This window comes from Patagioenas fasciata, chromosome 2, assembly GCF_037038585.1.
Source record: "Patagioenas fasciata isolate bPatFas1 chromosome 2, bPatFas1.hap1, whole genome shotgun sequence".
In the NCBI taxonomy this organism is placed as follows: domain Eukaryota; kingdom Metazoa; phylum Chordata; class Aves; order Columbiformes; family Columbidae; genus Patagioenas; species Patagioenas fasciata.
In genome coordinates this window covers 136,403,189-136,415,613 of record NC_092521.1, presented here as the reverse complement: position 1 = coordinate 136,415,613, position 12,425 = coordinate 136,403,189, and the positions used below count along the sequence as shown (strand labels likewise).

General features: G+C 38.1%; 1 protein-coding gene across 5 annotated transcripts in view; it reads left to right on the top strand.

The window, feature by feature from the left end:
- ITGB8 (integrin subunit beta 8) overlaps positions 1–10,125 on the top strand; it is a 46,861-nt gene extending 36,736 nt beyond the window's left edge. For all 5 annotated transcript variants that reach the window (XM_071805053.1, XM_065831208.2, XM_071805051.1 and 2 more), the window contains exons 11-14: positions 1,093–1,318; positions 2,945–3,048; positions 4,160–4,323; positions 4,417–10,125. In XM_071805053.1, the coding sequence (XP_071661154.1) occupies positions 1,093–1,318; positions 2,945–3,048; positions 4,160–4,323; positions 4,417–4,539 (617 nt within the window). In that variant the 3' untranslated portion in view covers positions 4,540–10,125. The remainder of the gene's footprint in view (positions 1–1,092; positions 1,319–2,944; positions 3,049–4,159; positions 4,324–4,416) is intronic.
- The last annotated feature ends 2,300 nt before the right edge of the window (positions 10,126–12,425 follow it).

The window sequence follows — 12,425 nt, the reverse complement described above, 5'->3', positions numbered from 1 at the left end:
GCTGAGCCATAGTTGAGGAGGCCTTGTGAGATTCACCTGTGCTTTATGTGCTCTCTATTTCTATATTTCCTAAAGGTGCTCTCACACACGGTAAAAATGTGGCTGAAAATTATCAGCGTGACAGTTGTACACCTGCCTAAATGTGCTACAAGTTGGAAAACATATGGATTTTGCCTTATAGCTCACACTGCTTTGCCTGGAAGATTGTAAATGCCACCTGAGCCATTTAAATCCTTGAGGCTCTGCTTTTTAAATTCTTATGAAACAACCTACAGTTCATAAGATAAGCACAGCTTCCCCACCTGTCCAGCTCAGTCATCTGTCCTTCCAAAAGGCAGAAAAGTAGTGCTGTCATGTGTGCTTCTAAGGAGAGGAAAGGAGAGGAGAGAGGGAAGAGAGAGGAAAGGAAAGGAAAGGAAAGGAAAGGAAAGGAAAGGAAAGGAAAGGAAAGGAAAGGAAAGGAAAGGAAAGGAAAGGAAAGGAAAGGAAAGGAAAGGAAAGGAAAGGAAAGGAAAGGAAAGGAAAGGAAAGGAAAGGAAAGGAAAGGAAAGGAAAGGAAAGGAAAGGAAAGGAAAGGAAAGGAAAGGAAAGGAAAGGAAAGGAAAGGAAAGGAAAGGAAAGGAAAGGAAAGGAAAGGAAAGGAAAGGAAGGAAAAAGAGGAGAAACAGCCTGCCATGTGCACAGGAACTTGATACTCCTTCCTCCACCAAATCTTGCTGCTTATTTGAATTGAATGTTTTCTTGCTAAAGAGAAGTTCATTTAGTTTTCCTGAAGACTGTTTTCCTGATCGTTGTGTCATTTTTAATCCCCACTGTTTTGATGCAAGGCAACAGGGAAAAATTCTTGTAAAAGGTTTTAGGATGACATCAAGGTAGCAGCTTTTGTTCAACTTAACAACAAACAGCAGCCATAAATGTGTATCATGCTGGTAATCTCAGCCCATATCATTAACTTAAAAACTAATTAGCAAGTCAAGGTCTAAATTAGCTCTGTTTAATGTAAAGCACCAGAAATACAAACAAATGCATATAAAAATTAACCTTCTATGTTTTCATAGTAGCATATGACTCAAGTCCTATCTGATGTTGCAGGTAATGGTGAATGTGAAGCTGGTAAATGCAAATGCTTTGCTGGCTGGGAGGGTGACCGTTGCCAGTGCTCATTACAATCAGCAAAGCACTGCCTGAATTCAAAGGGCAAGATTTGCAGTGGAAGAGGAAAATGTGTATGTGGAAAGTGTGAGTGCACAGATCCAAGAAGTTTTGGCCGTTTCTGTGAATATTGCCCTACTTGTAACAAAGCCTGTGAAGAAAACTGGTATGTTTTTTGTGTGCTAGACTTGACTTTTTAACTCAGTAGTGTTGAAACAAGGAGAAATATTTCTGCTTTGCTAGCTCTGTGCTGTATTTCTTAGATATTTAGACTGTATAAAATTCAAACAATTCATATTTGAGACTTTTCTCTGTGTAGCTGAGGGGTTCACACTGGCAATTAAGACAGTTGCACATCCGTATCTATGTTCATGAGTCTGTGTCCAAGTTTCAGCTTTCTGAAGCCAAAGGAGATGCGTCCTATGAGTATCATTGTTTCATACGTATATTAAAAAGTGGTTTTTCATATGAAATCTTCTGGGTAGGAAATAAAGCCTATCGATTTGGAGTTTTAAAAATGGGCAGTAGATCCTATTCTTGAATGCCACCAAGTCAAATAATATCCTCCAAATTTGTTTTTGCACACTCCTTGTGCTTCTCAGCTGAAAGAAGGAGGTGTAGAACAAGATCAGTACCTGCACATTGGTCAGCAGAGCAGAAATGGTCTTACCCAGAGAACAACACTCTCCGTTAATCAGTTTTAAACCACTTAGTCTTTGCCATGCTAGTTTTAAAGTATGTCATTTTTCCTTATCCAAGGGACAGTTTGGGGGTCAATATGAGCAGCCCCAGGGAGGAGACAAGTTAGAGCAAGCTCTCACTGATACAGAGTGGTGCTGGCTTAAAGAGTCGGTGAAGCCCTGTCCTTGAGCATGGCTCTTTTATGCCCTCCCATCAGCACATGTGATGTTCTGCATCCCACTGTGGCTGAGAGGGTGAGAGATCAGCCTTTCCTTGGAAAGGGAATAGCAATCAAAACAGAATTTTTGTTTGTATTCACTTGAATTATAGCTCATCTGGTGAATATGCTGGAGAGCCAAGCTGGGCCATGTCTGAAAAGGTTCACTAGATAAAATGCACTTAGGTTTCACTAGATAAAATGCAGTTAGTCTTGCTCGCTTACATTTGTTCAAAGTCACTGTGAAATGTTTGTCTTTAATAAATTCAGAAGATGGCATAGCTTTGTTAAAAATTCAGGCAGGGCTTTTTCAGGATCACTTGTGATGTCCATCTTCTGCAAGGCTATACAGTAAAGATGGTAAGACTGGCAGTACTGCCTCCTGCTGCACTGCTGGCACTCTGAACTGCCCAGCATCGGGAACTTAATGTGGCTCTGTCCCAACAGAGCAGCCAAAAAATTATTAACGAAGCTGTGTTTCCTACCTCTGTCTCTACCCTTCAGTTCCAGTGTGCATCCCAAGGAGATTTATAGATAAGGAAAGACTAGGGCTGAACTGGAGGTTGATAGCTGAAGAAAGGGGGCTGGACCCTGAGCTACACTCCCTGAAAAACCCACATCACAAAGTGCAGAGTAGGGGCCGGATGAAGGTGGTTCGTAGCCAAAGACATGTTTTGCTTTACAATTTCTGACTAGTTGGTTCTGAGAAACATTACAGGGATAAAATGCTGAGGGAGGCATCACATTTCAGAAAAAAAATAAATAAATGTCGCAATGTTTTTACTAGCAACAGGAAAGCATTATGTGTAAGCAGTATGTCAGCCTGTTGATAAATTCTCTTTAAGGGAACTGCAGAGGAAGGCATAGGTTTTTAATTACATTTTTACTTTACAGGAATTGTGTTCAGTGCCATCATTCTAACAATGCATCTCAAGCAAAACTTGACCAGTGCACAACCTCATGCACTTACCTGGTGCATTATATTGACCAAACTTCAGGTATGTGACATTTTCTAGGTAATGTTAATAAGGGATTGTTTGGATTGGTAATTGAATTCACCACTGTTACAGTGTCTTTCAAAAGTGTGTCATATTACTACAATAACAAAGAAAGCAAGCAGGAAAAAGAAAAAAATCACTCATAGCTTCAGGGAAAGTAAAAGATAAATAATAACAGGAAACATGATTGGCAAGCATTGCTAAACCAGATTTCCCAGCTCCTTGAGAAGTCACATCTAATAATAATGAATCTTGCCTGAGCAATGCTTAAAGAAATATTTATAAAAATCTGTTATGGCAGTTGTATGTTTTATTACTTTGGATATGCTTACATTATTTGGCATTACCAGAAACAAGGAAGAATGAAGTAGAATGCTTACCTCATGATCAGTAATGTTTAAATATTCCTTTCAAGTATAAAAAATGGCATAGTTATGAGGGCTGTGGAAGAATACATTTTTTTTTTAATAAAATCTCGTAAAACCTAATCAGTCCACGCTGCAACAAAAATGGTTACCTGTTGTCACTTCACATTTTTGTACATCTTTTTATCTTACAGTTGTTCCTAAATGAGGAAACAAACTGTGAATACTTGTCTCATAACTTTACTATTAATTAAAGAAAGCTTTCTGTGTGAGAGAGGTCTGCCAGTGAGGAGAGCAACTGGACAAGGATTCAATAAACCACATTTTCTTTCATATTTTGCCAATGGTCTGCACTGTAATGTTGTGTAGGCTAAACTGTCATGGCCCTGTACATCTCTAACACTTCATCCTCAGTTTTTCAGCTATAAACTCACTGACTTACAGAGAATTTACAGTGGCCAACAAAATGAAGCCTGAGCCTTTGTTCCGTAGATTAAAGGAATAATACTTTCACCATTTTTCTACAGTGAATCTTAATTGGAGTTGCTTCTCTTGATATTCCCCGCTTTAGAAACATACACATGGCAACTTTTCCCCTTACCTTCCCTTACGTTGTTTTCCCTAAACTTGTCAGGCTCGTGTTACGTTTATGCGACATTACTATGCAATGGTAGGTATATGTGTGTTTAAGGGATGTGCCTGTTCCATACATGAGGCTTTACATTTGTGTTTTCCTTTCATTGCAGAATGTTTCTCTGGACAAAGCTACTTTAGAGTCTTTTCCATAATCTTTATAGTTACGTTTCTGATCGGGTTGCTTGTTGTCCTTATCATCAGGCAAATAATTCTGCAGGGGAGTAGCAATAAAGTTAAATCTTCAGCTGATTACAGAGTATCTGCAACAAAGAAGGTAATTGATTTCAGAGCAATCACATTTAGTAATCTTTTTCTTGCATATAAAAGCTAGCTAATGGTTGATAAAAATTCTATCTTCTCCTTCAAGGATAAGATGTTTTTGCCTACTGTTTGTACAAGAACAGTAACATACAGACGTGACAAACCAGAGGAAATAAATATCGACATCAGCAAGTTACGATTAAATGAAACTTTCAAGTGTGAATTCTGAAGACTGTGTGTTTCCTGCAAATGCCTATTTCCATCATGCTTGACTTCTTCAAAGTTACCTTTTGCACTCCATCAGAGTCTTGACTGTTACCGAATGGTTTTGTGTCATTTGTTTTGTTCAATACTGTAACAAAGTGACACGTAAGCGCATTCACGTAATGTGACTGTGTTTGAAATGATAGCTGCTGTATTTTTTTTTTTTTTCGAAAGAGAAATGTGCGTTACTACTGTTCAGGAACATTAGTGTTGATGTAGCACTTTAGCATATTCTAATTTATTTAGTAATGGCCTAGAATGTAGATATGAACTGGTCTGACAAAGCACTGATCTCACTCTACATGTAGCTAGTACTGATGTGCTCTGCGGGAATGGACAAAAGCTGTGACTGAAATATTAACATTGCTGTATATTATAGCAATAAACTATTTGAATGCTCTTAAATAGAGTAAATGGTACTTTTATAGTTTTCTCAGTTGACAAATTGCACTGATTTGTCTGCTTTAGCCTCTTAGACTTTCCTCATTTCTTAATAAAAATGACTGGATTAAATGAGTGCTTAGTTACTAGTGTGGGTGTATAGTTGTATGTGTAAACACACACACATGCACATACACACACAGGTAAATTATATATATATATATATATAGTTTTTCATATGTATGATATCACTTAAAGATAATTTATATCTGATCAAGAGTAATGTTTAACTTTTTTACTCATTTCAACATAAAAACTTTGATACAAATTTTAAAGGTATTTGGAAACTGAGTGGCTACAGAAAACAAGAGATTTCCTCTGTCCAACAGCATAGTCACGATCACTGCCGGCTGACTTCACCTTCTGAGTCAGCAGCATCAACTTCATTGCAAGTAGATAAATGACACCAGAGCTGTGTTTGGTTTGCTAGCTACATGTCAGTGTTTTGCCAAATAGGGGCTTTGGTTTTTTTTGTATAATATCAGACATGAGAGGCATACTCTTTTTTTCTATGTAAATTAATAGTCAGGATTAGTTTTTGTGAATTCTTAGATAACCACTTCAATTTCTGTGACTGTACATTGAGAAATGTGTCTCGTGTGATGTCAAAAAGAACCTGCAGATTGGAAGATGAGGAAAACAGGAGCCTCTTTCTCAAGAGAACACATTAATTGACTTTGTAAATTTGGGATCAAATTCTGCCTTCGAAATGGGCAAAATTCTTCTAAACACAGTGGGACCAATATAAGCTTATCTGAGGGCAGAATCTGAGCTACAAGTTCAAGCAGAAGCATTTTTTACCCCTGAAACTGGCTACCGTGGTAGAAGACGTTATTGTTATATGCTTGTCAGAAGAGTCAGCCAACAGACTGATTTACTAACTTTATGCTGCCAAAACCCTACAAAAATCTGATCAAATTCTAATGCACTAAAATCTTGCTGGCAAAAAGAAAAATCATCTCAGAAGACATTATACAATCTATCATTTTAGCATCATTAATGATACTAAATATTGGTCTGTACTTGTCATAGATAAGAGTTACAGAAACAAAGCAGGGCCTCTTTATATGCACTTTTTAGAGACTATTTCATATTCTGTGTTTCTTCTGTAAATTCCCACTGAAATCTGAGTAGTATCCATGTGAAAGAAGGGCAGGATGCAGAACAAATGATAAGTGTTATGTGAGTGTTCACTGTTTCTTGGGTCATGGATCAAGTAGGATTGAGAAAAATCGTGTAGAGACAATAAGCCTTCCATAAAATTGTCAAAAATCTTCTGATTTTAGGGTTGTTTGGGTTTTTTTAATGTAAACTGGACTATTAAGTGTTTTTAAAGGAGTCTTCAAAATAGTCCCTGGACTTTTCACTGTAAAGGTAAAAGTGCCTTATTTAGAGAAAAGGGGGTTGCCTTACACTGAACCTGATTTCAGTGATAGCTTAATTGTAATATATTAATTATAGATTAATTCTGTGTTCCCTCAAGTATACCTTAAACTTTCATTTTCTTCTAAAACACATAGAACCATTTTCCTCCTGTGTAAATTAGCAGATTCCAAACAATTGGTTTCAGTAGGATAAAGAGAAAAGATTGATAATGGCTTACATGTTATTGTCCTAGTCACAATTCATTAATATTTTTGAGTAGGAAACAAAGTCTCTGGTTATCTGTTTCACTCAACAAAACAAAACAGAAAAAAAAAATAAAAATAAAAGCTCAGCGGAGAATATCTGAGACTATAACAAAAGATGTGATTATGTTTTTAAACAGTGTGGTAATTTTTCTTAACAAACCATTTCTCAGAATGTATTTGCCATAATGACCTTTAAAGCATTTACTAAAGTGATAGCTAATGTTTTTGATTTAGAAGTTACTTTTTGCTGTTAGAGGGACTTAAAATAGAAGACAGTGGAGCTGAGTTCTTTGTGGAAGAAAGATTTGAGCTGTAACACTCATCTTCCAGACTCATCGCACCGCTACTGCATTTCTTTCTGTAGCACTTGCTGATTTTGCAGTACTGCCCATGAAGGGGCACAGCCTGTATTTCCTTATCGGACACCTGCCTGAATGTTTAATATGCTCTGGTCAAATAGAGCAGGCTCACAGGACAAATTGCACTGTAAGCTGCTTGCTCTGCTGAGGTTAAAAACAAGTATATTAAAAGAAAAAAAAAAAAAAGAAAGAAAATTTTGAGGGAAAAAAAAACCCTAAGGAAAAAAAGCTTTTCTTGCTTCTCCCTCATGGCTTTGCTGTATTGTGGAGAAGCCCAGTGAAAAAGAATAAGCTGCTGCTAATGTGACAGGTCAAGGCTTTTAGAAGGCCCGTGGGGAGCTTATACAGAGCAGGATCCTTGGGAGGAGGCTTTGTTTCTAGGGATGGAATCTATCCATGAGAAACTCTGGCTTTGCTTGGTACTTGTTTCTCTCTGCCTTTGACCATGTTTTTCAGAAGAGCTGCTGCAGGAGATGAATAGCCCAACAAAAGCCTCACTATTTAGGGAGCTGTGTTCCCTCAGCACATGACCTTAAATGAGAAAGCAGCCTGTAATTCACAAGGCATTTCCTCAGCGATTGCAGAAGGACTCTGCTTCCTATAGTGCTTAATGTGGGAGATATTAAATACAAATTAGTTCATATTCATTTTCAATGTATTGTGCGTCAAAGATGCTCGTAAAAATAGGGTGAAAATATCTAGCCTCAGAATAGAACATTCCAAATTTCTTAAATAAAACTTCTTATACTGGGCTGCTTCAAAAAATTAAAAAAAAAAAAAAAAAAGAGTGAAATAATTTGACTGCATGCCTATACCCAGAAATATACTGGAAGATATTGTTGCATCTCATCATTTGGTTTGGGAGTTGGTTTTAGATTTGCTCCCACAAACAGAGCATGTGCATGACTTTTTGCAGCAGATTTTAATGTCAATATGTATAATTTTCAAATTCTAATCCCATTTTTTAGCCTTTAACTGGTTATTTGTCTAACATTTGAGAAACCACATATTTATGCAATTAAAAAGCATGCATTTTACTTCAGATGTTTTTTATAAACTCTAAAATGAAGAAATACTATGAAATGATTATTTTCAAGCATCATAAGTACATTAACAGCATTGCTACAGAAATGTGTGGGAAAATAGCTGTTTCATCCAGAAAACGTGCACATGGTATGCGAGGAATTTTCATTGTGCCCAGCTGAAATTCCCTTTCGTTCACAAGGAACGTTGAAAGTGAACCTTCGAAAGGAAGGACGTTTGTATAGGCATAGTTTACATTTTATCCATTATTTTCAACTGGATTTATTTTTTCCTCTCTATGGTGTCATGAAAACCTGCTATGTAAAGTATTCTTCAGGCTGAAGAAGAAAAAATTATTTTCCCAGTCTGGTCATATATAATATCTATTTCCTGCTTAGCGTGCATACCTAAGTGTACATGTGGTGCAAACCATGGGATTGAACATGTGAAGCAGCTTCAAGCAATCCTTAGTCCTAAAGTAGCCCTAAGACCCAGTGATGCCCCAGGCAGAGCAAGGCAAGGGCACTGCTGCCTGTGCAAGGACTTGAAGAGGGACAGCATCCTCAGCAGGCACAACACATCCTACAATTCCAAAGAGCATCCCTCTGGAGATGGTGCTCTGAGACCTCACTTCTCCGTTTGTCAGGACAGAACACCTCTTCAGAGTAGGTCGGCTTGGCAGAGGTGGTGCAGTTTGTGTGCTAAGTGCTTGGTCACACATTAGAACTGTGTTATGTGCAGTCCACAACCATCAGCACTGCAGTTTTTTCACAGCTTTTCTCGTCAAAAAATGCAGGTAACATAGAAGGGAACACCTGTGCCAATACATACTGTAAACCTGGGTGCTGCAGACTTCCATTAAAGCTTCTGAGAAGTCTTTGGGCATCTGCCCATTGACTTCCCACGAGCCCCAGGATCTCCACCAGCCAGCCTTAAGGAATGTCAGCTGTAGCTGGGAAAGGGCACTTCTCACAGAGGCATTTGTGCTGAGTCAGCGCTGAGTGACACTCAATCTGCTCTGACTGTGGGTGTGGTGCCAGTGTTCTGGTTGTCCTTTTGCAAGAGAGGGGAAAGATTTATTTGCTAAGGAGAAACAGAGCGGTAGTTAAGGAGAACACTACTTTTTAATGATGATCTTGACACTGCACAGACATCTCATGGATCTTACAGAGAACTGAAGTTCAGGTGGAGGGAAAAAAGGTTAAAATTAGCCAGCGTGAATGCATTTTTATGGTGAGCCAAATCAGTGGGGTTTCACTGAGTGCAAGCCAGCTCAGAATGGTTGGCCTTTCTGGGGTGGAGGTGGGGGAAGAGAAAGAAAAAACCTAAAATTCTTAAAATAATTAGATTCTTAAGCTTCAAAAATGCTGCTCTGAATTGCATGTTCTCTTTGTTTCCTTTTCTACATACGCTCTTAAAAAAAAGGTACCTACTTATTTAAAAACAAATACTGGCATTTGTTAAAATAATGGCTTTTACCCAAATCCTAACATTTCATCCTATATTGTGTTTGGGCTGTTTCAGTTATATTTTGAAGGGGGATGTTGAAAGGTGGAAGATTCTTTTGGGAAGACATTAGCGTTGGAGTAATTCACTGTGCTAACCCCTTCTTCACTTTTACCTACTACTGCTTTGAAAAGTAAAGCTACTCTACTTGTCTTATTTAGCAATGGTGTGACAGCTATTAATAATACTACAGTTTTTAACTTTCTATTTAACATATACTATGTTTTGTAAAAAAGGTATATACAGATAAATAATATTTCTCTAGATTTTATGCATAGAGAATGTTAGTAAGGGAAGAGGTTTTAAATAAATTTGTAACTTCTTACTGTTCGTTTTACATGATACTTTTAAATCACTACTTTTGTCTAGAAATATACTGAATATTTTATTATTTAAAATAGTATACTTTTATAGCTGTTTATTAATTTCAGTTGACCACTAACTTCTATTTTGCTATTTATTAATGAGTTGACACTGTAGTATGTTGAGATGTTTATTTTTCTATCAGAGCTGTAACAACTATGACATAGCATTATTTTAATGCAACATCATTGTACTTGCTCTCTAAAAATAAAATCAATGTTTAATCCATATGGTCTTTTAATATTTTTAATGTTCAAATGTCTGTCATAAGTTGAGGAAGAGATGCTCACCTCCTTTTATTAAAAAAAAGGTACTTTCATAAGGTGCACAAATGTCTGTGAAGGGAAGAACATGTTTACAGTTGTTTTTAAATTGAATAATACTATGTCAGGAGAGATAAAATATTAGAAATACTGTGTTTACCAGATGTAGGCAAACAGATGAGTGCACATTCAGGATGAACTTTGAGAAGGTAGGAAGGGACATGGTAGCAATTAGCAGTTTGGAGGTGCAGCTGGTTTATTTTGCCCAACCCAAATGAAACATGAATGCACAAGGAAGTGTTAGCACTTCGTAGGGACAAGAAGGTGCTTTTTGTAGAAATATGATCTATAGATTATATAGGTTACGATAGCCTTCTGCTTTGCTCTGTTGGGTGGTAAGAGGAGCTGGTTTTCTGGGAATGGGTACATCTCTCTGCAGGTGCCCCATCTGTGGCACTCACTGCAGGCTCCAGCTGCTGGTGAAAACACATCGCTATTTTGGGAAGGTGGCACACTTTCTGTTCTTGAGCAGAATCCATAATAGCATTTGCTTTGCACAGTGCCACGAAATTTCTCATGAAAAGGACTTCAGACATGCTGCATGTAGGGACACTCAAAATTTATTTATTCCTGTGTCCTGAAATCCAGCAATTAAATCATTCCTTTATACCTTAAAGTGTCCAGGTAATGACAGACAGGGTTTTTGCACTAGTGGCATAGCATTTAGCCAATTTTTATTTGCATCCACAAAGTTGTCAGTGAGGGCACATCAGTGCCCTGATTTGGCTCTAATGTAATGCAACTGGTATTTTGTTGCAGATACCATTGGCAAGAAGAAGACTTGCTGCTCAGTGTCTCCAAAGAGGAAAGAAACCTAAGTTACAGCCTCTAAAGCAGGAGGAAGAAAGAAATCCTGATTTCAGCCACTATTTTGACACCAGTCATGTAGGTGCATACTATTAGTTTCTCTCCCTGCATGATAGTAGGTGCAGAGTTTGACCCAATATACAGCAGAACAGTTCGGCATTAGAGACAGTTGGTGCAAGTGGAGATCTGAATACACATAATGACAACCAAAAGGCAATAATTAGAATTAAGAATAAAGATTTTGTTAACAGACTGATATAAACTGGTAAGGATTTATTCTGAAAAGTCGGTGGTTTCTTCTGCTTTCAGGTCTACAACAAAACCAAGAATCTTGGAAATACATTTCTGCTGCCCTGGGTTTAAAACTGAACAGTTTAAATGCACTGTATAAATTAAATAAAAAATCTAATTTTACAAAAATCCAAATGGTCTGAAGCTGTGTTTAGAATGCAGGTACTGTTGGTGCGGTGTGGGGGCTTCTGGCTGCTCATCTTCTACTTGGGAGTCTTGCGCTGGTCCAGGTTGGGTTGGACTGTACAGAATTCATGTTGCCTAGACATAGGCAGACAGTCTGATTTATTAACACTAGAGAGGCCCCAACAATATCTCCTGGTCCCTCATCCCAGGGGAACTATGGTGGGTGGCAGAAAGCAGTGTCTTTCTTTTTGCAAACATTCTATCATCTACTTAGCCCAGAGCATAATATGGCCTCTGATTGCTTTCTTGGCCTTGAACTGCATGATTCATGAAGGACAGTTACTGTTTAATAAAGATGATGTGTATGCAAGCTGATAAAACTAAATGATTAACCACAAAAGCATAACGTTGCCAAGTTCTGTCACATACGCTTATTGAAATCAGTGCATGTGATGTATTCTTTCAGCTTTGCAGCTTGCCAAGTCCCCCTTTTGGGGCCCTAAGCCCCATCCTAAACTTCTTGTTTATGCCTTGGCAATCTGGAGAGCCCAGGACCTGTTCCTGAGTGGGGTTCCTCTGCTCTCAAAACTGCTCACAGGAGCAGCCTTTCCCACAAACCCCCTTCTGACTCTTTAGCCTTTGACCATAGCCTCAATACATCCATTCTGAAAGCATCATCCAGGCTGTAAGATCTGTGGTTGAACTGCTGAGGAGACAGGGAATATGTCAGTGGATGCATTTTCCACTGAATTTTTAGACACACATTCACTTCGGTATGGACAAAGCAGGAATTTGAAAGACTTACGCAATTTAAATGTGGTGCTCCCTAGATTATCCTTGTCTTCAGAAGTATTTAGGGTTGTCTTCTGTCCTTGAAACATTCTGCAGCTGCACCCTGGCTCTTGTGGGGTAAAAAAAAAAAAAACAACTAAAATAAATTCTTCCCATCTTCTTGTTCATCTCTCCCTATCTAAATTGGTC